This window comes from Camellia sinensis, chromosome 12 (genome assembly GCF_055761805.1).
Source record: "Camellia sinensis isolate YWXY chromosome 12, ASM5576180v1, whole genome shotgun sequence".
NCBI lineage: Eukaryota > Viridiplantae > Streptophyta > Magnoliopsida > Ericales > Theaceae > Camellia > Camellia sinensis.
Genome location: NC_138972.1, coordinates 27,050,912 through 27,077,751, shown reverse-complemented (window position 1 = coordinate 27,077,751; position 26,840 = coordinate 27,050,912). Strand labels below are relative to the sequence as shown.

General features: G+C 38.5%; 1 protein-coding gene and 1 pseudogene across 14 annotated transcripts in view; one reads left to right on the top strand and one right to left on the bottom strand.

The window, feature by feature from the left end:
* The first annotated feature begins 1,554 nt into the window (after window positions 1-1,554).
* Window positions 1,555-26,840, top strand: part of LOC114323668 (putative elongation factor TypA-like SVR3, chloroplastic) — a 71,170-nt gene continuing 45,884 nt past the window's right edge. For 2 of the 14 annotated variants that reach the window (XM_082898192.1, XM_082898195.1), the window contains exons 1-5: window positions 1,555-1,991; window positions 4,129-4,219; window positions 4,316-4,382; window positions 14,503-14,606; window positions 15,162-15,308. In XM_082898192.1, the coding sequence (XP_082754318.1) occupies window positions 1,918-1,991; window positions 4,129-4,219; window positions 4,316-4,382; window positions 14,503-14,579 (309 nt within the window). In that variant the 5' untranslated portion in view covers window positions 1,555-1,917 and the 3' untranslated portion in view covers window positions 14,580-14,606; window positions 15,162-15,308. Of the gene's footprint in view, window positions 1,992-4,100; window positions 4,220-4,305; window positions 4,383-14,502; window positions 14,607-15,161; window positions 15,309-15,502; window positions 15,610-16,091; window positions 16,218-26,840 lie in introns of all 14 variants that reach the window. The other 12 variants (XM_082898193.1, XM_082898194.1, XM_082898187.1 and 9 more) reach the window with 12 other exon arrangements.
* LOC114317143 (transcription factor bHLH63-like) lies at window positions 9,825-12,439 on the bottom strand (annotated as a pseudogene).

Here is a 26,840-nt window from a genome sequence, read left to right as displayed (position 1 = left end):
TAGGTGTTTGTCTGTCTAACTGTTATGTTTATGTATTATGTGTTCAGTTCAGGGTGTCCAGGATATATGTAATGTGTGTTCAGTTCATGGTGTCCAGAATGTCTTTTTGTGGGAGAATTATGTCTGTACTACCTATGTAACTGGAAACTATTACATTTGCAACTTCAGTTATGTTGTGTTCATGCCTGTATGAGTATTTAGTAAATTAGTGACTTCGTATATTATGTATTAAGTATTATTACAAAATTGTTGACAAAATTTATTTTAGGAGCTCTCGCTGTGGCCTTCGTCTTCTTGGCCTACTCCGCGGTGGTCTTCGCGTCTCACCCTTCGTCGTTGCTCGTCGAGCTGCACAGTGTGTGGGTGTGCTTCGGACTGTAGAGCATGCATATCACATTCTAACTCATAACAAAGATGAAACAAAAAAATAAATTTTCTAAATGAAAACGGGTACAAAATGGCCTTACTAAACTGGTTTACTAAACTGGTTTTCTAAATTACATTCTCGCCTTCTAACCCAAAACAAAGACAAAAGAATAAATATATGTGTATGTTTAAATGAAAACGGCTTTCGTAAAGCAAAAATAATTTTCTAAATAACACCTTCTAACCAAAAACAAAGACAAAAGAAATTTTTTTTTTACATGAAAACGACTTTAGTAAAGCAAAAAAAAAATTATTAATTACATTATCACCTTTTAACCCAAAACAAATACAAAACAATAAACAAAAAAAAAAAAATTACATGAAAACAATTTCAGTAAGACGAAAAAAAATTATTAATTATATTTTCTAAATCAAAACAAAGACAAAAGAAAAAATAAAAAATTTAACATGAGAATGGCTTCAGTAAAGCCAAATAAATGAACATGATTGGCTTAATAATATCTAAATGAATATGATTTTAAAATTATATATATGAAAAATAGTATGTAAAATTAATATATGAAAAGAGATTTTTCTCATATTATGTAAAATTTATTGTAAACCTGCATTCAAAAACAAAAGAAAAAAAAAACATATTTTAACATGGCAATAGCTTTAGTAAAGCCAATTTCAATTTTATGAATCATATTATCACCAAAACAATGACAACAGACAAAAAAAAAATAAAAAATAAAAAAATAATTTGCTAATGAGGAAAGAAATGAAAGTTGGGTGCGGTGTACAGTGTAAACGCTATTGGAAATAGCGTTTTCTTCAGAACAGTACTGCGCACTAAAGGCGCTATTCCGAATAGCGTTTTCGTCACATATACAGTGAAGGCACTATTTGTAATAGCGTTTTCTTCACAAACCTACATTCCGAAATGAAGCTATATTCAGAATAGCGTTTTATTTAGAAGCGCTATTTGTAACAGCGTTTTCTTAATCAAACTCGCGAATTGGAATAGGGATTACACTGTTCATCAAATTTCGACCTCCTAATAGTAAAAGCACGAATCAGAATGGTGCTTCAACTTAATTTGAGAATTTCGTCAGAAGTTGACCTACTTTGAGAAATAGCAAAAGAGGCTTATTTTGGGAAAAAACCCGTGTTTCCTTACTACCCAACAACGGCTATATTCACCACCGCCCCCACCCAAACGGTACATTTCTCTCCCAAAATTGCAAAGGAGGCAAATGTTCCTCTTACATCTTTTTATCCTTCTCTCTCCTCATTGCGATTAAGCTCACATCCCTGAAAAGTTTTGGTTAGAGTTTCTCTCTCTCTCTCTCTCTCTCGAAGGAAATTTGCGGAAGTGGGTTCGGGATCCACCGCGAAGAAAGAGCTTTCGCAGTTGGCAAAACGACGCCGCCGCCACCGGAAAAAAATCACCAGGGAAAACCCCTCCTCCTCCTCCTCCTTAAGCCGCCGGGCCAGTTTGGTTGAGAGGAAATCGCTTCTTCCTGCTGTGGCGGCATCCACCTGACCCGGATGTCATCTGCGCTGATTCGGCGGGTGGGGATTGGGAGGTCACGGCTCAGGTCCAGGGATTTGAGATCGCTATGGTGTGTTTTATCTTCCTTTTCACTATCTACATTTGTTTTGTTTTGTTTTCATAGAATATTATAGAACTTGAATGAGGAATTTCAGTTTTGAAAATTCAGTTTAAGACTGAGTTTTTGTATTATTTGGTATCAGAGCTAGCCACTACATTGGGTATGAGATCAAACACATGTATAGATTAGATACCTACTAAGGTGTCCAATACTGATAGAGTGAAACAGCCAGAAGGGATAGGGTTATCATTGGGTCGAGGGATAGGGTTACCATGGACATCGTGATTGTATGTTGTGATCCCACATCGATTAACAAAAAGCTTGGCCATGTGCATATATTTTAATGTATACATGCCACACGCATATGTTGTTAAAGTTTTGGATGGAAAATTTTAGTGTCAGAAATTTGCAAAATTTTAGAATTCAATCTTGGACTGTAGGACTCTATTGAAAATTCTCTATTGAAATAGAAGAGAGAAAAAAAGGGAAAAAACCCAAAAGGACTCTTACTATATTCCGTGTATGATCCATGGCATCCTGCCAATCATACACCTCCTTTATGTTCTTGGCACGCTGTTTTTCTGAATAGATTCGTTACTCTCTTTGGCGGCTTGAGAGCAAGCAAAGAAACAAAAGGGGCAGACAAATCAACAAATCAGTGTTGCTTTCTACTTAGAGGGTTTCTAGAGCCTGAAATTCCCTTGGTGAGATTTGTGTTTTTAGTTATTCACCACGCAATTACTGCTACTTGTTCAGCTATGCTTGATCTAGTTTTGAGTTTGATAGCTGCCAGTTGCTTCTGAATTCAAATGTTATTGGTTTATATGTGAGAGTTTGAATTGGGCTTTGTGTTAGTTTGTGAAAGTAGAAGCAAGAACACTTGGGAGTAGGTATTCTTTTAGAGAAAAAGAAGAATGTAGAGATGAGTTAGTGTAGGTCCAGAAACTCTTACCCCATCCATACACATGGTAGCAAACATCATGACGGATACTCTTGTGTCACTTACCCTTTGTATGGTATACTTTTTCCCTTTGCTTTTATTTTAGACACTAAATTTGAAAATGATCCAGCATAATAGATTGGGTACATTGCTCATGACCTCTAAATTGAAGCAAATTGGTGTAATGTAAATGCTCAACATTGTTACATGAATGAACTCTTTCCCACAATAAAAGTATCTGGTTAGTTGCACATTGGTCTTTTATTTATTTATTTATTTATTTATTTTTTATATATAGGTCTGATGTCTACAATTTCTCAAGTGTGCTTATCCTCTTTTGTGTGTGTGTGTGTGTGTTGGTGTTGGTGTGCATATTGCACCCCTAGCTAAAGTTCTTTCCTTCTCTTCACAGTGCTTGAAGGGTGTCATGAATCTTTAGACTTGTACAAATCATCTTAGGTTGGAAAAATAAATGCAAGTCACTACTAGCCACAGCAGGAATAAAAATAGCATTAGATGCAAAATTTAAATCCAATACTTGTGGTAGTTGACGGGCCAAAATCATATACTTTCTTTGTTGCCAAACCAATTACTTATGAAAGAGGAAAGGGAAAGTATTGTTGTAAACGAGATAAAAATTGTACAATTGAATAAATCTCTCATTGGAAGCTCCTAGCATAACTAGAGTCTAGAGACTTGTGGGAAAGCATGTTTGGACACCCAAAAAAAATGTTGCCCCTCTTTCCAATTCTTCGCAGTAGAATGGTTATATTTCTTATTATTTTAATCACAAACCTTAATTCTACATTTCACAAATTTAAATTGGTTTCACTAAACTTGTTACACAACTCAAAAATGAAATTGTGATCAAAATTGATGAGGTAAATGCAAAAAGGGTTGATTATCTTAAATCAGCATAAAATTTGAAGCAATATTAGTGCAATTTGTTAATAACCATCAACCTTTTTCTCATACCAAGCTGTCCCAAGAAGTTAGTTCAGGGAATCTGCATAACACAAATGGAATACTTAAACCAAGCCTGTGTGGAATAGTCCTTACGAAGCTATGTGATAAATGATATTCTAACCAAGTAAAACTTTGTTGTCAACCATACCTTGATAACTTGGGCGTTTCTAGCTTTATAATCAATAGATTTTGAATAATTTATATGATAATAGGTGAAGACATTGGCTTGTGTTGTTGAAGGAGATGCAGGAAAGGCAATTTGCAAGGAATCAGAAAGGATAAAACCTGCTGCTGTTGTAATGGGTACCAGAGGCCGAACCTTAATCCAAAGGTCACTCTCACCCTCCCTCCCTTCCTCCCTCTCTCTCTGTCTCTCCCTTTCTTTTTCTCTGATATGAATGGTAGTTTTCTCTTCAGTGTATTGCAGGGAAGTGTGAGCGAGTATTGTTTCCACAACTGTAAAACAGCACCCATTATTGTTGTTCCAGGCAAAGGTATTTTGTCTTAACTAAATCAATCTGTAGATTTCCTCTCGGTGATTTTCAATAATTACAGAATTTTATAAAATTGTGATGTGGAACTGGCAAAAGCTGGACAGGAATCTGTAATTTAGTTGACTTGAAAGAAGATATAAAACAGATTCGACGTCTGTTTGAAACCTTGTTTCATTGTGAGTATTTGCAGCTGTTGTGATGAAGACAAGTTTGCTTGTGAATCAATGGTTGTAGTTTTGTTACTCGTAGACATGAATTATGTATATTCTTTATTAAAAGATGTATGATTGGTGAGTGTAAACTGTGTAATTGTTTGAAAGGCATTGAAGTAGAACTCATTGTCTGGCTTCTTATTAAATCTGAGCCATCTAAATATTCACAAGTAACAAATGCGTAAATTTGATTCATTCACTCGTTATCACTCCTTATCAACTGGCCTCATCGTTTGTGCCATCTCAAATCCTGTTAGACTAGTCTGACGTTTGTACTGCTTCTTTGCCTCCATAAAACTCAGACCTTCGAGTGTTTTTAATCTTATGGTCCCTTCATCCTCACTTAATACATCCTCATCCAAAGCCTCGACTTTGAAACTCCTACAACACCCTGTGCAGTTGCTTAACCATAGTTGCCTGCAAAGATCATTGTAAGCACAAATCTTGTGGAAATTCTTATCTTGATTAGTTAGAGAAATCATATGCTTGCCAAATTTGTCACATTTGAGTCCAGAATTAGTGGTGTTGTGATGTTGTTTCACACTGTACATCTGGTTTAGAATTTCCATTTAAAATTGATTCTTTCTAGTTAAATACCTGGCTATATAATTCAATTAAGAATCAGTAGTGTTTCCGGTAACTACATTCTGTTCGACTTATTTACTCACAAAACCTGCTTTTTGAAAAAAGGTACCTGGCGGAAATGTAGTCTAAGATGGATGTGTAAATTTTGGCATATTTTAAATTTCAAATGAACCATTTTTTCTTTTCTTTTCTTTTTTCTTTGAAAAGTAAAATAGTAATGTTGATGGTAGGCTTATATAGGTGAGAGCACTTGAAAGAGATCCTAGAGCATATGAGTTGGCTCTAAAGTTTCTTTGCTTTCGTTAATATGTTGATAGTTCATCAATTCATTATTTATATGTTAATAATCAATGAGAAAACAGAAATAATAGCAAACTTATGAACTGGGAATAAAGATAATTGAGATTCTAGAATTACTGAATGACTTTTATAATACTTTTCCCAATAGGAATAACAATTGATACAGCAGTGAGCTTCTTAGAGTCATATTATAGCTGCAATCTGCCTAAAGTTGCCTTAATGAATAACTAGTTGTTAGTAAGCCAATTTACATGACTCACATGACATTTTAAATGAAAATACTATTAGCCAACCCATGAGTTAATAACTCATAAAAAGAAGCACATAAAATAAAAGAAAACGAACTGTTCTAACGAATCGGACTGGAGACTTTCCTTGATCTTGAACTTTGGTTTCTCTTGCATTATTCTTCTATACTGTTTGTCTCCGATCTAATGATCTGATAGAGAAATCTTCTAACCATAGATTAATTCCCTGGTTCAACCTTTTCAAGCTGTTAAACAAAGTTTATGAAAGAACTTGCATATGGAGAACATGTAATTTTTTTTTGGTACATTGGAGGGGGAGGAGAATTGAAGTTGTAACCTCGAAGAACACAAGTTCTGGCCACTGGGCTAACCCCAATGGTTTGTGTGTTAAAAATTTGCTCACAATGGAACCTGTATATGCCTCGTAGTACGGTTCGGATCTTTGTGGCCACATCAACTTGTAGGTCTTATAGTCAGACTGACCATTACATTATTTTGAGTCACTCATTTACCTATTGTTGTTTATTGCAGTTATGTGACTCAATAATTCTCTGAAAAAGAAACCCCAACTTGGACAGTTTGGTTGTAGTCAATTTAATTGAGCCTAGCAGAGAACTTTGGGCCTAGGCTTGTTTCAAAATTTTGCATATATACTTTATTATGAGATTGTCTTTGTTAGTCAAATATATCAACCCAAATATTGGTGTAGCTCATAATTATGCTTGAGGTCTCTTGGCTTTATTGTTCACTTTAGGTAGAGGGGGGGGGGGGGCTGAATTATCAAGTTGCAGTACATTTATGTTTGTTCTCTCCGCTTTTTTGGCAAACAGAGGAATTCGATTCTTTAGGTTGTGCAGAGAATTCATTACGATTCTCCTGCCAATTAAAAGACACAAACTTGAGTCCTGAGGGAAAAGACACCAACTTTGGGGGCTGATATTACATATGGGAAATGTTAACCACCGCTATATGTGTATGAAGTATATTAAAATATGTAAAATATGTATATAAATATATGAAAGTGTTCAGAAATATGTAAAATGTGTATTGTAATTTTTATGTTTTTGGCATTACTTGATCCTTAACCAACACCCAATGGACGGTCATTAACAAGACCCATTACATAAACTCTTCAAAATAAATAAAATACCAGTGTTAGATGCCCGGAACTTTGACAAGGGTGTGGGATGTGTCCAATGCTTTTTGTTGGACATTTCTTACATAATTGTATTTGACCCTATTATTATATATATTGTTGTATAATTGCTACAAAATGAGTAAAATACTTTTTTACCAAGTCTAAGTACCTATAAATTTGAGGATTGATGGGGGCATTGGCACCCAACACCCGTACCAAATTAAGGCTATGGTTTCTCTTCAGTCCTCCATTGGACTGAAGAGGTGTTGTTGGGCTTTGTGAGCCCACTTTTGAGCCCTGTTTCTAGTCCAATTACGGGCTGGAGACAGTCCAATCCCCAGATTAGCTTCTCCCAATAAATATCGGCTCAAGAGTAGTACTCACATTCACCACATAGCCCCAGAGAATCTTTCTAGGTTCTATAGCTTTTTGAGTGCTTGAATATGCAACCATGTCAAAAGTGAGAAGGGAAAATTCCAGGTCAGCATAAGTGGGCCTCAAGAAAGGGTAAAGGCAAAAAACCATCTCTCCCTATCCCACTTGAGGCAGAGAGAATTACAGAGTATCTTGCCTCCAGATGAGACAGGGCCACAGGTCCTACCCCTCTCACTATTACTTGAGGCTTGAAAAGGAAGGGAAAAGTATGGCTCATAGCTGCTTACCCAAACACTGAAAACAACCTTTCTTTAGCATTAAGACAATGAATAGAAAGACAGGAACTTGTAGCTGTCTAAACTCGATAGCATAGAAGAGGTAAGTATGGTTTCTTCATAGTTTGAGAGAGAGAGAGAGAGAGTGGAAAAAATATAGGCCCCTTGTGATATTTTACCGTAAGTCCTGAATTAGAAAAAAAATATCCCATGGCAGTTATATTTATGTATTACGATTGATTGAGAAATTGGGGTGATCTTTTTTCACTCTGAAAACTAGTCTAGTTATGTAATTCTTATGTGAAAATGAGCAAATTATGGTAATTTTTTTACAGAGAGAGAGAGAGACAGAGAGACAGAGAGAGAGATTGTCTGAGAATGGAAAAAATATAACCCCTTGTGATATTACTGGTTATTCAGATATGGAATAGAGACTGTCTGTGAATAGAAAAAATAAAACCCCTTGTGATATTACTAGTTATTCCAGAATTAGGAAGAAAAAAAAAAGGAGAAGAAAACCATGGCAGTTATATTTATGTATTAAGATTGATTGTGACATTGGGGTGATCTTTTTGGCTGTGAAGCCTAGTCTAGTTATGTAATTTATATGTGAAAATAATAATATGATTTACTCCCTCCGTCCCAAAATAATGGTCCCTTTTGGGGAATCCAACTTTTTTTGGTAGTACAATTATTGCATTTGAAAAAAATTGATTTTCCAAAATTATCCTTTTGATAGTACATTTTTTGGGAATATCAATGCATAATTGTACTTTTTATGTTGTTTATTAATTTAAAAGAAGGGTAAAATAGGAAATTTATATTATTTTTGTACTTGATTTTTGAAGAGGGACTAATATTTTGGGACAATGAAAAATGGAATAAGGGACTAATATTTTGGGACGGAGGGAGTAATTGGTTTCGATTCAATTGTTCACTTTGTTTCTTAAAAAATGGTGTTAGGCATAGTAGCAGGAAACTCCTATTGGGGTTCACTCCCGGCCCCACTCCCAACCTTAAAACTCTTCTATAGGGCTGTCGCTACCTGGTCTCCCCTCTCCCACTTCATGCAACTATGGTTTTAGGAAGAGAGGGAGCTGGTGTTTCTTAGTTGGCTTAGAAAATAATGCTCTAAAATTGTGAAACATTCTTCCTTGTCACCGGTATAATGTGACTGAAACTTTATAGTTTTTACTATATCCATCTAACAACATTTTTATAAATACTTGTCTGAGTCTACATACGAAGTAACAATGACAGAAGAATATTGGAATTGAAAAAGCTAATAATTCACTGGATCTTCATCTGGGTTACTAAGTTCACTTCTACACCATCATTAGATATATATCTATATCTCAAATCATCCTAATATTAGGTATGGCATGATCTCTATTGTTATTGAGTGCCGTAAAACCTCTTTACTCATCCTAATTAACATGGTTTTTAAGGTGAAACAACTTCCCTTATTAGCCTAATGCGAAACCTAAGGAACCGAATGACTAACCTTGATATTTTCTCTGACTCCACCCTTAACGCTACAAATATGTTCTTAAATCGTTTGAAGATATTTAATAGCTGCTTTTGTTGTTACACAGCACATATAAAAATTGTAATATGGAAACATATTGATGTTGATGATGCAGTTAGCTAGTTAGATACTGTAAATACTGGGGACATGGAAACCTTCCTAGTGGACAGGATTGGATGTGATTTTCCTGGAGAGAGAGAGAGTGTGTGTTTTGGCTTTATTTATATATGCTCTCTTTCACTGTCTCCAATTATCAGCGTCTTATTCAGACACATCTCATTCTGTCCCAAAAGAAACCGCTCTGGTCCATTGGTTGGCTCATGTTCTCTATCCGTCACGGGAATGCCTTAACATTGTCCTTTGGGTTTCATTCATTGTAAGGACAATTTGTGCCCCTTGATCTTCACGTTACAGTTCTTCCATTTCCCAATTGCACAACTTTTATTTTTCTAGTGTAGTTTTGTATTGTTTTGTTATTCAATTGATATATGGTAGTAACTTTGATGAGAACAGAATGGTCCAAATGGTGATCAGAAGAATCATAGGGAGAAAATAAAAAATCAATCGCGATTGAAACCTAAAGTACACCCATAGTACATCACACGCTAGAGAATGTTGAGGAGGTTAATAGGTATCTTCTCATTATAATACTTATTTCTACGGAGATGGTATACATACAACTATCCACGTTATGTACTAGCTATAGAAAACAAAAAACGAATGAGGAAGAAAGGCATTTGGATTGAACTCATCCAACAAATCATATGATTTATGTTTTGATTCAGATATCCATCTTCAGATTGCTAGCTTCATTGGAGCCTGCAAATGAAAGAGTCATGTTTCTTTAGATTCAACACCAAAAAAGAGCAAATGTTATTTATAGTCATGTATGGGTTAGAGAAACTGCATAAGAATATATATGGATGTGGATAGCATAAGATGCATACAGTGAGAATCCAACGCCTGTGATATTGTCATATCTTAAGTTAATCAATGCGATCAAATGATCACAACCGTGTGATTTTGTGGGTGTAGAATTTGACTTTTTTTTTTTTTTGGGGCAAAAGTCTTGATAATGTATGTTGCACTATTTAATAGTGGATTGGTGATATATAGATGGCCATTTTGTGTCCATCAATAGCCAAAATGCGCCACTCATTTTGTCAGGGTTTTGGGAATTTATGGTCATCGAAAGGGTCCGATGACTTCGGTCCTTTTAGGTGGAAGACAAAGAAAAAGAAAGATACCTAATAGGCAGCTTTCTTGATATAACTCAAAGAAGACCCATTTATTCTTGAGAAAAATCATTAACATTTTGTGGGGTTCCCTATGGTCTCTCTCATACATAGTAAGTTCCACTTTGCTCCATTTTTCTTACTTCCTTTGTAGGGCTCCAAACCAACTAAGTTGTTCATGAATAGCTTGAACTTGGTTCGTTTAAAACTCTTTTGAAGCTCAAGCTATTTTTTTAGGCTCCTCCACTAAATGAACAATATTAATTTAGGTTCCATTTTTCTTTTCAAGTTTGAACTCAAGCTCTTGCTTGGCTCGTTGGCTCGAGCCAAGTTTGACTAATTTTTAGCTAGCCAAGCTCGAACATCACAAAACTTGGTTCAATTAGGCTCGATTGTAGCCCTACTTCTTTCTTATACAATTATTAGAAACAGGAATTGAAGATTGACATTTGACAATACTTGTTAGTTCTATATACCTGTAAATTGCTGGGCTTGAAATGATGGTGATCTTCCTTGGAGAAACTCCACACCATAAAGGTTATGTAAATTGGCTTCCCAAGCCGATGAGGATTGTATATGTTGTAGTGTGAATGAATTAAACTTTTGTGAGAAATTTAAAAATATATGTATAACATTCAGATTGGAGGGGGAAAATATTAGTAGTAGAAGAAATTACATTGAAACAGGACGAATCGAGAAATGTTTCAGGGCTCGATACGGGGGCGCTGATCGTTCTTCGAAGTGCCATATCAGGAGCGTTTATTCCCATTTCCAACCCGCTACACGAAACTACTTGTTGTAATGGATTAAACTGTAGGTAGGCAGGGTTAGCGATCTCTGATGATACCTCGATTGGAAAATTGGATGTGCATGCTGAAAACACCTGTTTTATAGAAATGTTTACATTAAAATGTTTTGGAAAATTGTTAACATTGAAATGTTTCTACTTTGTGATGTCTTTACCTCTGTCACTACAAAATTGTCGATGTTGAAGTCGAGTGTTGGATTTACAGCAGCCAGTTTCATGGACAGGAACTGTGTTTTGGCAACAATAACAACATAGGAAGATTATCACTTTACCCTTCTTAAGAACAACAATTGAATTAAGTGTTATGATTACTATGTTTTCTACCTCTACTTGTCTTTGAAGAGATTGAACATAGTTGATGATTTCATCAAGCATACCAGCCTTTCCCGTGATCTTATTACATCCCGGTACTAAATCTTGCAGATATTTTGTTCTCTCACTAATTTTCTCTCCTCACATGCACAATTTCACAAATATATTGCACAAATTTAGTACCATCTACAACTATAGAGATCTAAAAACATATATAAGTTCAATGGCAACACTCGAACGTACTCTTTCGGCCAAGCTATGGCTGTCAGTGGCTTGGCCACGCCGTGCACGAACGTGAATGTAATCAGGTTTTTGAACCTCCGAAACCTTCGAGTTCTCCTTGGAAGTATCTGCAGATGTTTCTCTCTTGTTGTTATTGTTGTTGCTGGTGTTCTTGCTATCGTTGTCGCTGTTGCTGTTCTGCTCCGTGATCTTCGACTCTCCCTGTTCGGTACATCCTCTGATCCTTTTTTCCTTACAATCTTCTTCTTCTGCTACTGCCTGAATATGTGTCAAATTTTCTTAGTTTCCAAACATATATTTTCTTCAATTTGTTAAAATGTATTCTGTTATTTTGATTGTGAGTGAATCAAATGCTCACAATTTATAAAACAAAAGAAAAGAAGACAAACCTTGAGGTTATGGCTCTTGTCAGCCTTTCTCTCCTTGAAGCTCATCTTCTCTGGCAAGACAGAAGAGTCTCTCTGTTTTGCTTCAGTCACTGCTGTAGCCGTAACTGCCACCTCCGATATCGCTGCTGCCGGGTAGCTAGTAGTCCTGGAGAGGCCATAATTCATCTCGAACCCGTTCAAACCCGAAATCTCCGGTGAACTGCCTGAAATCCGTCCACCCGTTTTCCATGCCTGGATCCGTTTTCACTGTACGCGTCATAAGCTCGTTGAGTGACATATGATCACCACCCTGAAATTGCTGACCCTGAGGTGGCAAAGAAAAGACACTGTTCAATTCATTTCCCTCAAAAGCCTCCACCTCAGGAGAATCTTTAATGGAGGTGTAGTTTTTATTTTGGAGTCGAAACATTTGATATTGAGCCCTTTTTTGGATTACTATTAGGAATCTCTCTCTCTCTCTCTCTCTCTCTGATAAATACTATTAGGAATCTCTTTCTTTTGTTTCTTGATTGATTTGCCGGAAGAATTTAGCTTATGGGTTGATGTATAGTTTGGCCTTTTTCCCTCTTATGTAATTTTTGCCCGAGATTTCTCCTTGTGTCTCGTTCTGGATTTTATCTACCAGGAAGAGGAAAATTCTCCTTCATTATTCCCCCCTTGAGATACAACATGAACAAAATAAAGTTGGTTGTCTTAAGGCTGGTCATGTTGAATTCTCAAACTATTTAATCTTGGATTAGAAAACTTAGGCTGTCGTTGATTTAGTAGTACTGGAGGCCCAACATCAATCATTATATTCTCCTATGTGTTGGAGGGCTAACAAGAATTTGAATCAAATGGAAGTTGATTAGATGGGATTTTGGTGTGCTGAGAAGTTGATGTACAAATGCCTAGGAGGACTAGCTCCAACCTTCAAAATCACAATTGAAGAAATAATACCTATTGGGAGCAAATATCAATCATTTTATTCCTCCTTTGTGTCTGCTTAGCAAAATCGTGGAAGAAATAATAATACATATTGGGAGCAACTAGAATGGAAAGAACCCTCCTTGTGTGACTTGACTGCTTAGCAAAATCATAGAAGAAAAAATACATATGAAAGCAAGTCAAATCCAAACAAAAGTATAAAGAAAAATCTTGGTCACAACATATCCAATTTTTTATAGGAAAACTTTTGACTTGAAGGATAGCTAAGGGACAAGCTTGAAAGAAAAAATCTTCCATTGTATGAAAATTGTGAGTGTTCAATCAACTTTGTTTCCATCTATTAAAAAACTGAGATCTCAAGTGGAAGCAGACACCCAATCTCTAGGGATTTTCATGGCTCGAGCAGTGGCCAACGATTTTGCAAAGTCTAAGGTGGTTTTAACTTGGATTTTGGATGGGATTGGTCTTCAAGTCATCTCATTTATAAATACTCGTTCCATCCCCAATTGTTTGTCAATTTTCAGCATTCATGCCTTTTAGTAGGGTCAATAAATAATGTATTTTTTTTTCCTACAAATTGAAAGAAAGAATAAATAAAAAAACATAGATGATTTTTTTGGGATGTTTGGAATAGTTACAATGGACTAGCAATTTCGTACGGGAGGGGAATTAAACTAGTTGTAACCAAAATAAATTTGTCAAATAAGAGAAGTATCATATTCGCTTGCACTATCAATTGATTAATATGCGTTTACATCACTTTAATACATTTCAAGTTTGTTTTGGTGATTTCCTAGTCAATGGTGGATCGCGTTTAATTTGTGGTGAATTCACAGAGTATCATGGATGCTTGATACTCTACCAACCATTCAGGAACAAACATCATCAATTTCCAGTGGTATAAGAAACACGCTAACAAGGCACATGAACTAGGTTAGGGTTGGATTGTTTCTATTTTTTTTCCCCCTTACTAATGGTGAATTGGTTGGCTACGGGGTCCTGTGGTTTTTGTTCGTTTTGATTTTCGACAGGAAGAAGGAAAAAAAAAAAAAAAAGGAATCCTTTTGTGTGTCTAATTGATTATTATATTGATTGCAGAATTGATTGGCATCAAGCAAAATTCGTACTGGTTTAATTGAATAAAATGAACAATTCATAATCTCTGTCATGTTATGTTATCAATCCTAAGCAAATTCTTTCCATTTTGAGGGCTAAATCTCCTCTAGACCTTATTCAAGTGCCAAACAACATTTTAAGTGTGAAGCATTAGCACTTTATCTGAATCACTAGATTTTTAGCATTGTCAAATTAATTTTTTATTTGAAATGTTACTGCAATAGTCGTTTGACCAAAAGATGTGAAATAAAACCCTGTTTATAGATGAGGGCTTATTAGGGTTATATTTTAAGCCTGGCTAAGAAAGATTTATACAAGTCAACTAAAATTTGGGATATACGTAGATCATGGGATATACGTAGATTTTGATCCCTAGGAATGGCACTGTATAGTTACCAAAAAGCATGACATTTTGCATTTCAACTGCAGGAAACTTTCACCAGAGTAAATGTTCCCATAGAGTGGCTGCGATGATTTTTTCCACGGCGAAGCATGGCTGGCATTAAGGGCGATACATGTTAGATTAGCACAATGTAAGAATGGAGTTAATAATAAAGACTTCCTTTAGGAAAAACTGAACCTAGGTGTTGGTCAGCATGCAAACGAAAGGCTGTATACACTCACAAGACTTATCCTAAAGTATCAAAATTGATAAGACCTAAAGCACATACCTACTACATCAAGTGTTTTGGGAAGGATGAGATTAGAAATCAGACAGAAAATTCATTTTACTTTTTTGGTTAGGTAAAATTCATTTTACTTATAGTGAAAAGAGATTGAAATTTTAAAAGTACACGTTTTCTTTTGATTTGTATCATTATCGTTGTCATGATGATTGCACCAGCATGTGACTATCATTACATTAGATAGCAGGATTGGTTGTGGTACGCCATCACTGCCGCCACTCCATCACCATCATGATTTCATCAACTATTGGAATAGTTTCTATTTACACCTTGAGATTCATTAAATTATTGTGAACTGTAGCAGTACAATGTCAACTTAATGTTTAACTGTGAATTGCCTCTATTTAGTTTCTATTATTAGTTTTTATTTATTTATTTATTTATTTTTTTCTTTTCATGTAGACATGGCGTAAAACATTTGACATGGCTTCAAAGGTCTTCTTGGAGATGCATTACAACTGGCACAAGCGCTTGACAAATGATATTGCTAAGACCATGCTATTTCACACTGTGGAAATTTTTATCTGACCTGGGGTGTTGGGAAGGAAGGTTTGGCCCTTGTGCACTACTAGCGTCTAACTTATATTTACTTATTCTTGTATATGTATTTTATCACCACAGCAAAATAATTGTTGTATTTTGTGTCATACAAATTAAGTTTTTTGCCCTCAAAGTTGTCTTTTATGGAGCTGTGTGATTTAAATTGGTAATCCAATTTTCCCATTATGATTTATAAAATCCAGTAAACATTTTGCTGTGGAAATTTTTATCTGACCTGACGGGTGGTGGAAGGAAAGCTTGGTCCTTGTGCGCTTCTAGCATCCAACTTATATTTACTATTCTTGTATAGGTATTTTTATCACCACAACGAAATAATTGTTGTATTTTGTGTCATATAAATTAAGTTTTGCCCTCAAAGTTATCTTTTATGGAGCTGTGTGTGACTTTAATTTGATTATTCACTTTTCCCATTCTGAATTATAAAATCCAGTAAACATTTTGTTGTTGGTAAGCAATATTGATCTTGTGACAACCCTGTTAATCATCTGTTTTGAATGTTATTTAAGTGCTTTGTGTGAATTTGAATGCTTATTATGTGTTTAATATGATTTTTAGGTTCATATCTGTTAACCGTAGGAATATCTGTTGTGATTTCGGTTATAATATGAAATTGAAGGCCTTAATGACGTCAGAAGTTTGATTAAAATTTGATTCAGATTAAATCAATTAAATTAAGCCTTGATTAATTAGTCTTAAGCTCTATTTAACTAACTTGATCCCTAATTAAGGCCCTAAGCTAATCTACGAGAAATGTTAATTAATCTCATTTAGGCAATTAAGCTTGGAAACTCAATTTTAGAGAGAAGAGCTTGGAAGCTTGGAATTTTGCTTGAGAATTGAAGAATTGAGGAAGACACCTTAAGAAATTGCTAGAATTAGTGTTCTTGAAGACTTTAGGTATGTGTTTAATTCCGAATTCATGAATTGAAGTCGAAAAAGGCACTTTTTTCACACTTAAGCTTTAAAATAGTCCATCGGGGGCTCAAATCGTGTAACAGTCACGAGAAGTCCCGGGGAACACCTCAAACACCTCAGGCGGGACCAATGTAAGTTGTGGAAACTTACGGAACTAACTCGGGACTCCTGGTTTGAAAACTATGTCAAAAAATGCACTTTTCAATCACTTAAGCTTGAAAATAAGCCATTAGAGGCTAAAATCGTGTAACAGTCACGAGAAGGACCAGGGAATACCTCCAACACCTTAGGAGGGACTAACGTAAGTTGTGGAAACTTACGGAACTAGTACAGGACTCCTAGTTTGAAAACTAAGTCAAAAAATTCACTTTTTTCACATTTATGCTTAAGAATAGGCCATCGGGGGCCAAAATTGTGTAACAATCATGAGAATGCCTGGGAAACGCCACCAACACCTCGAGAGGGACCAACATAAGTTTTGAAAACTTACGGAACTAGCACGGGACTTTCGGTTTGAAAACTAAGTCGAAAAAGTCACTTTTTTCACATTTAAGTTTGAAAATAGGCCATCGGGGGCCAAAATCATGCAACAGTCACGAGAAGGATCGGGGAATACCTCAAACACCTTGGGAGAGACCAATGTAAGTTGTGGAAACTTATGGAACTAGCACGGGACTCCCGATTTGAAAACTAAGTCGAAAAAGATAATTTTTTCACACTTGAGTTTAAAAATAGGCCATTGGGGGCAAAACGTGTAACAGTCACAAGAAGGCTCAGGGAACACCTCAAACACCTCGGGAGGGACCAATGTAAGTTGTGAAAACTTACGGAACTGGCACGGGACTTCCGGTTTGAAAACTAAGTCGAAAACGACACTTTTTTCACGCGTTAGCATGAAAATAGGCCTTGGTGTGCCAAAATCGTGTAACAGTCATGCGAAGGCCACACCTCAAACATCTCGGGAGAGAACAACGTAAGTTATTGAAAATATGGAACTAGTATGGGACTCTCGGTTTTAAAAGTAAGTTAAAAAATTCACTTTTTCTGCATTTAAGCTTGAAAATAGGGCGTCGATGTTCAAAATCGTATAACAGTCACGAGAAGGCCCAGGGAACACCTCAATCTCCTTGGGAGGGACCAATGTCAGTAGGGGAAACTTGCGGAATTAGCACAGGGTTCCCTGTTTGAAATCTAAGTCGAAAAATGCATTTTTTTCACACTTACGGTTGGAAATAGGCCATCGGGGGCCAAAATCGTGTAACAGTCACGAGAAAGTATGGGGAACACCTTAAACACCTCCAGAAGGACCAATGTAAGCTGTGAAAACTTACGGAACTAGTACGGGACTCCCGGTTTGAAAACTAAGTCCAAAAAGGCAAATTTCTCATACTTAAGTTTGAAAATAGGCCATCAGGACAATGTAAGTTGTAGAAACTTACAGAACATGCATGAGATTCCCGGTTTGAAAACTAAGCTAAAAAATACATTTTTTTCACACTTAATCTTTAAAATAGGCCATCGCCGGCCAAAATGGGTCTAACAGTCACGAGAAGGCTTATGGAACACCTCAAACACCTTAAGAGGGGTCAATGCTAGTTGTGGAAACTTACAGAACTAGCACGAGACTCCCGGTTTGAAGACTAAGTCGAAAAATGCACTTTTTTCACACTTAAGCTTGAAAATAGGCCTTTGTGGGCCAAAATCGTGTAACAGTCACGAAAAGGCCCGGGAAACACCTCAAACACCTTGGGATGGACCAATGTAAGTTGTGGAAACTTACAGAACTGGCACGTGACTACTGGTTTGAAAACTAAAGTAAAAAAATGCCCTTTTTCACTTTTAAGGTTTAAAATATGCCATCGGGGGCCAAAATCGGTAAAAGTCACAGGAAGGCACGGACCTCGAGAGGGAGCAATGTGAGTTTTGGAAACCTACGAAACGAGCACGGGACTCTCAGTTTGAAAACAAAGTCTAAAAAGGCAATTTATTCACACTTAAGCTTGACAAAAGGCCATTGGGGGCCAAAATCGGGCAATAGTCACAAGAAGGCCCATGCGACACATCAAACACTTCGGGAGGGACCAATACAAGTGGTGAAAATTAATGAAACTAGCACGGGACTCTGCGCTTGAAACTAAGTAAAAAAATGCACTTTTTTCACACTTATGTAACAGTCATGAGAAGCCCCAGGGAACACCTCAAACACCTCGAGAGCGACCAATGTAAGTTATAGAAACTTACCGAACTAGCATGGGACTCCCGGTTTGAAAACTATGTCGGAAAAGTCACTTTTCTCACACTTAAGCTTAAAAATAGGACATCGGGAACCAAAATCGTGTAACAGTCACGACAAGGCCCAGGAAATGCATCAAACACCTCGGGAAGGACCAAGAGAAGTTGTGGAAACTTACGGAACTAGCACGGGACTTCCGGTTTGAAATTTAAGTCAAAAAATGCACTTTTTTCACAATTAAGCTTGAAAATAGAGCATCAGTAGCCAAATTCGTGTAACAGTCACGAGAAGGCCCAAGCAACACCTCAAACACCTCGGAGGGACCAATGCAAGTTGGGAAAATTTACGGAACTTGCACGGGACTCCTCGCTTCAAAGCTAAGTCAAAAATTGCACTTTTTTCACACTTAATCTTGAGAATAGGCTATCGGGGGGGCTAAAATTGTGTAACAGTCACGAGAACCCCAGCGAAATCCCTCAAACACCTCGAGAGGGACCAATGTAAGTTGTGAAAACTTACAGAACTAGCACGAGACTCCCGGTTTGAAAACAATGTAGCAATCACGAGAATGTCCGAAGAACACCTCAAACACCTCAGGATAGACCATTGTAAGTTGTGGAAACTTACGGAACTTCAACAGGACTCTCGGTTTGAAAAAGAAGCCAAAAAATGCACTTTTTTCACACTGAATCCTGAAAATAGGCCATCGAGGGCCAAAATTGTGTAACAGTCATGAGAAGGCCCAAGGGAATACCTCAAACACCTCAAAAGCGACCAATGTAAGTTGTAGAAACTTACCGAACTACCATGGGCTCCCGGTTTGAAAACTATGTCGGAAAAGTCACTTTTCCCACACTTAAGCTTAAAAATTGAACGTCGGGAGCCAAAATCGTATAACAGTCACGAGAAGGCCTAGGAAACGCATCAAACACCTCGGGAAGGACCAAGAGAAGTTGTGGAAACTTACGGAATTAGCACCGGACTTCCAGTTTGAAATCTAAGTAAAAAAATGCACCTTTTTCACACTTAAGCTTGAAAATAGAGCATCAGTGGCCAAATTCGTGTAACAGTCACGAGAAGGCCCAAGCAACACCTCAAACACCTCGGAGGGACCAATGCAAGTTGTGAAAATTTACGGAACTTGCACGGGACTCCTCGCTTCAAAACTAAGTAAAAAATTGCACTTTTTTCACACTTAATCTTGATAATAGGCTATCGGGGGGCTAAAATTGTGTAACAGTCACGAGAACCCCAGCGAAACCCCTCAAATACCTCGAGAGGGACCAATGTAAGTTGTGAAAACATACAGAAGTAGCACGGGACTCCCGATTTGAAAACAATGTTGCAATCACGAGAATGTCCGAAGAACACCTCAAACACCTCAGGATAGACCATTGTAAGTTGTGGAAACTTACGGAACTTCAACGGGACTCTCGGTTTGAAAACGAAGCCAAAAAATGCACTTTTTTCACACTAAATCCTGAAAATAGGCCATCGAGGGCCCAAATTGTGTAACAGTCATGAGAAGGCCTGAGGGAATACCTCAAAACACCTCGAGAGCGACCAATGTAAGTTGTAGAAACTTACTGAACTAGCACGGAGCTCCCGGTTTGAAAACTATGTCCGAAAAGTCACTTTTCTCACACTTAAGCTTAAAAATAGGACATCGGGAGCCAAAATCGTGTAACAGTAACGAGAAGGCCCAGGAAACGCATCAAACACCTCAGGAAGGACCAAGAGAAGTTGTGGAAACTTACGGAATTAGCACCGGACTTCCGGTTTGAAATCTAAGTCAAAAAATGCACATTTTTCACACTTAAGCTTGAAAATAGAATATCAGTGACCAAATTCGTGTAACAGTCACGAGAAGGCCCAAGCAACACCTCAAACACCTCGGAGGGACCAATGCAAGTTGTGAAAATTTACGGAACTTGCACGGGACTCCTCGCTTCAAAACTAAGTAAAAAATTGCACATTTTTCACACTTAATCTTGATAATTGGCTATCGAGGGGCTAAAATTGTGTAACAGTCACGAGAACCCCAACGAAACCCCTCAAATACCTCGAGAGGGACCAATGTAAGTTGTGAAAACTTACAGAACTAGCACGGGACTCCCGGTTTGAAAACAATGTTGCAATCACAAGAATGTCCGAAGAACACCTCAAACACCTCAGGATAGACCATTGTAAGTTGTGGAAACTTACGGAACTTCAACGGGACTCTCGGTTTGAAAACGAAGCCAAAAAATGCACTTTTTTCACACTGAATCCTGAAAATAGGCCATCGAGGGCCAAAATTGTGTAACAGTCATGAGAAGGCCCAAGGGAATACCTCAAACACCTCGAGAGCGACCAATGTAAATTATAGAAACTTACCGAACTAGCATGGGACTCCCGGTTTGAAAACTATGTCGGAAAAGTCACTTTTCTCACACTTAAGCTTAAAAATAGGATATCGGGAGCCAAAATCGTGTAACAGTCACGAGAAGGCCCAAGAAACGCATCAAACACCTCGGGAAGGACCAAGAGAAGTTGTGGAAACTTACGGAATTAGCACCGGACTTCCAGTTTGAAATCTAAATCAAAAAATGCACTTTTTTCACACTTAAGCTTGAAAATAGACCATTAGTGGCCAAATTTGTGTAACAGTCACGAGAAGGCCCAAGCAACACCTCAAACACCTCGGAGGGACCAATGCAAGTTGTGAAAATTTACGGAACTTGCACGGGACTCCTCGCTTTAAAACTAAGTAAAAAATTGCACTTTTTTCACACTTAATCTTGATAATAGGCTATCGAGGGGCTAAAATTGTGTAACAGTCACGAGAACCCCAGCGAAACCCCTCAAACACCTCGAGAGGGACCAATGTAAGTTGTGAAAACTTACAGAACTAGCACGGGACTCACGGTTTGAAAACAATGTAGCAATCACGAGAATGTCCGAAGAACACCTTAAACACCTCAGGATAGACCATTGTAAGTTGTGGAAACTTACGGAACTTCAACGGGACTCTCGGTTTGAAAACGAAGCAAAAAAATGCACTTTTTTCACACTGAATCCTTAAAATAGGCCATCGAGGGCCAAAATTGTGTAACAGTCATGAGAAGGCCCAGGGAACACCTCAAACACCTCGAGAGCGACCAATGTAAGTTGTAGAAACTTACCGAACTACCATGGGGCTCCCGGTTTGAAAACTATGTCGGAAAAGTCACTTTTCTCACACTTAAGCTTAAAAATAGGACATCGGGAGCCAAAATCGTGTAACAGTCACGAAAAGGCTCAGGAAACGCATCAAACACCTCGGGAAGGACCAAGAGAAGTTGTGGAAACTTACGGAACTATCACGGGACTTCCGGTTTGAAATCTACGTCAAAAAATGCACTTTTTTCACACTCAAGCTTGAAAATAGAGCATCAGTGGCCAAATTCGTGTAACAGTCACGAGAAGGCCCAAGCAACACCTCAAACACCTCGGAGGGACCAATGCAAGTTGTGAAAATTTACGGAACTTGCACGGGACTCCTCGATTCAAAACTAAGTCAAAAATTTTACTTTTTTCACGCTTAATCTTGAGAATAGGCTATCGGGGGACTAAAATTGTGTAACAGTCACGAGAACCCCAGCGAAACCCCTCAAACACCTCGAGAGGGACCGATGTAAGTTGTGAAAACTTACAGAACTAGCACGGGACTCCCGGTTTGAAAACAATGTAGCAATCACGAGAATACTTACAGAACTAGCACGGGACTCCCGGTTTGAAAACAATGTAGCAATCACGAGAATGTCCGAAGAACACCTCAAACAACTCACAATAGACCATTGGAAGTTGTGGAAACTTACGGAACTTCAACGGGACTCTCGGTTTGAAAACGAAGCCAAAAAATGCACTTTTTTCACACTGAATCCTGAAAATTGGCCATCGAGGGCCAAAATTGTGTAACAGTCATGAGAAAGCCCAGGGGACACCTCAAACACCTCGAGAGCGAACAATGTAAGTTGTAGAAACTTACCGAACTGGCATAAGGCTCCCGGTTTGTAAACTATGTCGGAAAAGTTACCTTTCTCACACTTAAGCTTAAAAATTGAACGTCGGGAGCCAAAATCGTGTAACAGTCACGAGAAGGCCAGGAAACACATCAAACACCTCGGGAAGGACCAAGAGAAGTTGTGGAAACTTACGGAACTAGCACGGGACTTCTGTTTTGAAATCTAAGTCCAAAAATGCACTTTTTTCACACTTAAGTTTGAAAATAAAGCATCAGTTGCCAAATTCGTGTAACAGTCACGAGAAGGCCCAAGCAACACCTCAAACACCTCGGAGGGACCAATGCAAGTTGTGAAAATTTACGGAACTTGCACGGGACTCCTCGCTTCAAAACTAAGTGAAAAATACGCTTTTTTCACACTTAATCTTGAGAATAGGCTTTCGGGGGACTAAAATTGTGTAACAGTCACGAGAACCCCAATGAAACCCCTCAAACACCTCGAGAGGGACCAATGTAAGTTGTGAAAACTTACAGAACTAGCACGGGACTCCCGGTTTGAAAACAATGTAGCAATCACGAGAATGTCCGAAGAACACCTCAAACACCTCAGGATAGACCATTGTAAGTTGTGGAAACTTACTGAACTTCAACGGGACTCTCGGCTTGAAAACGAAGCAAAAAAATGCACTTTTTCCACACTGATTCCTGAAAATAGGCCATCGAGGGCCAAAATTGTGTAACAGTCATGAGAAGGCCCGGGGAACACCTCAAACACCTCGAAAGCGACCAATGTAAGTTGTAGAAACTTACCGAACCAGCATGGGGCTGCCGGTTTGAAAACTATGTCGGAAAAGTCACTTTTCTCACACTTAAGCTTAAAAATAGGACATCGGGCGCCAAAATCGTGTAACAGTCACGAGAAGGCACAGGAAATGCATGAAACACCTCGGGAAGGACCAAGAGAAGTTGTGTAAACTTACGGAATTAGCACGGGACTTCCGGTTTGAAATCTAAGTCAAAAAATGCACTTTTTTCCCGCTTAAGCTTTAAAATGGTGCATCAGTGGCCATATTCGTGTAATAGTCACGAGTAGGCCCAAGCAACACCTCAAACACCTCGGAGGGACCAATGCAAATTGTGAAAATTTACAGAACTTGCACGGGACTCCTCGCTTCCAAACTAAGTCAAAAAATGCACTTTTTTCACACTTAACCTTGATAATAGGCTATCGGGGGGCTAAAATTGTGTAACAGTCACGAGAACCCCAGCGAAACCCCTCAAATACCTCGAGAGGGACCAATGTAAGTTGTGAAAACTTACAGAACTAGCACGGGACTCCCGGTTTGAAAACAATGTAGCAATCACGAGAATGTCCGTAGAACACCTCAAACACATCAGGATGGACCATTGTAAGTTGTGTAAACTTACGGAACCTCAACGGGACTCTCGGTTTGAAAACGAAGCCAAAAAATGCACTTTTTTCACACTTAATCCTGAAAATAGGATATCGACGGCCAAAATTATGTAACAGTCATTAGAAGGCCTAGGAACACCTCAAACACCTCGAGAGCGACCAATGTAAGTTGTAGAAACTTACCGAACTAGCATGGGGCTCCCGCTTTGAAAACTATTTCGGAAAAGTCATTTTTCTCACACTTAAGCTTAAAAATAGGACATCGGGAGCCAAAATCGTGTAACAATCACGAGAAGGTCCAGGAAACGCATCAAACACCTCGGGAAGGACCAAGAGAAGTTGTGGAAACTTACGGAACTAGCACGGGACTTCCGGTTTGAAATCTAAGTAAAAAAATGCACTTTTTTCACACTTAATCCTGAAATAGGCCATCGAGGGCCAAAATTGTGTAACAGTCCTGAGAAGGCCCAGGGAACACCTCAAACACCTCGAGAGCGACCAATGTAAGTTGTAGAAACTTACCGAACTAGCATGGCAATCCCGGTTTGAAAACTATGTCGGAAAAGTCACTTTTCTCACACTCAAGCATAAAAATAGGACATCGGGAGCCAAAATCGTGTAACAATCACGAGATGGCCCAGGGAACGCGTCAAACACCTCGGGAAAGACAGAGAAGTTGTGGAAACTTACGGAACTAGCACCGGACTTCCGGTTTGAAATCTATGTCAAAAAATGCACTTTTTTCACACTTAAGCTTGAAAATAGAGCATCAGTGGCCAAATTCGTGTAACAGTCACGAGAAGGCCCGAGCAACACCTCAAACACCTCGGAGGGACCAATGCAAGTTGTGAAAATTTACGGAACTTGCACGGGACTCCTCGCTTCAAAACTAAGTAAAAAATTACACTTTTTTCACACTTAATCTTGAGAATAGGCTATCGGGGGGCTAAAATTGTGTAACAGTCATGAGAACCCCAGCGAAACCCCTCAAACACCTCGAGAGGGACCAATGTAAGTTGTGAAAACTTACAGAACTAGCACGGGACTCCCGGTTTGAAAACAATGTAGCAATCACGAGAATGTCTGAAGAACACCGCAAGCACCTCAGGATAGACCATTGTAAGTTGTGGAAACTTACGGAAATTCAACGGGACTCTCGGTTTGAAAACGCAGCAAAAAATGCACTTTTTTCACACTTAATCCTGAAATCGGGGGCCAAAATTGTGTAACAGTCATGAGATGGCCCAGGGAACACCTCAAACACCTCGAGAGCGACCAATGTAAGTTGTAGAAACTTACCGAACTAGCATGGGGCTCCCGGTTTGAAAACTATGTCGGAAAAGTCACTTTTCTCACCCTTAAGCTTAAAAATAGGACATCGGGAGCCAAAATCGTGTAACAGTCACTAGAAAGCCCAAGAAACGCATCAAACACCTCGGGAAGGACCAAGAGAAGTTGTGAAAACTTACGGAACTAGCACGGGATTTCCGGTTTGAAATATAAGTAAAAAAATGCACTTTTTTCACACTAAAGCTTGAAAATATACCATCAGTGGCCAAATTCGTGTAACTGTCACGAGAAGGCCCAAGCAACACCTCAAACACCTCGGAGGGACCAATGCAAGTTGTGAAAATTTACGGAACTTGCACGGGACTCGTCCCTTCAAAACTAAGTAAAAAATTGTACTCTTTTTCACACTTAATCTTGAGAATAGGCTATCTGGAGGCTAAAATTGTGTAACAGTCACGAGAACCCCAGCGAAACCCCTCAAACACCTGGAGAGGGACCAATGTAAGTTGTGAAAACTTACAGAACTAGCACGGGACTCCCGGTTTCAAAACAATGTAGCAATCACGAGAATGTCCGAAGAACACCTCAAACACCTCAGGATAGACCATTGTAAGTTGTGGAATCTTACGGAACTTCAATGGGACTCTCGGTTTGAAAACGAAGCAAAAAAATGCACTTTTTTCACACTGAATCCTGAAAATAGGCCATCGAGGGCCAAAATTGTGTAACAGTCACGAGAAAGCCCGTGGAACACCTCAAACACCCCGAGAGCGGCCAATGTAAGTTGTAGAAACTTACCGAACGAGCGTGGGGCTCCCGGTTTGAAAACTATGTCGGAAAAGTCACTTTTCTGACACTTAAGCTTAAAAATAGGACATCGGGAGCCAAAATCGTGTAACAGTCACTAGAAAGCCCAAGAAACGCATCAAACACCTCGGGAAGGACCAAGAGAAGTTGTGAAAACTTACGGAACTAGCACGGGATTTCCGGTTTGAAATATAAGTAAAAAAATGCACTTTTTTCACACTAAAGCTTGAAAATATACCATCAGTGGCCAAATTCGTGTAACTGTCACGAGAAGGCCCAAGCAACACCTCAAACACCTCGGAGGGACCAATGCAAGTTGTGAAAATTTACGGAACTTGCACGGGACTCCTCGATTCAAAACTAAGTCAAAAATTTTACTTTTTTCACGCTTAATCTTGAGAATAGGCTATCGGGGGACTAAAATTGTGTAACAGTCACGAGAACCCCAGCGAAACCCCTCAAACACCTCGAGAGGGACCGATGTAAGTTGTGAAAACTTACAGAACTAGCATGGGACTCCCGGTTTGAAAACAATGTAGCAATCACGAGAATACTTACAGAACTAGCACGGGACTCCCGGTTTGAAAACAATGTAGCAATCACGAGAATGTCCGAAGAACACCTCAAACAACTCACAATAGACCATTGGAAGTTGTGGAAACTTACGGAACTTCAACGGGACTCTCAGTTTGAAAACGAAGCCAAAAAATGCACTTTTTTCACACTGAATCCTGAAAATTGGCCATCGAGGGCCAAAATTGTGTAACAGTCATGAGAAAGCCCAGGGGACATCTCAAACACCTCGAGAGCGAACAATGTAAGTTGTAGAAACTTACCGAACTGGCATAAGGCTCCCGGTTTGTAAACTATGTCGGA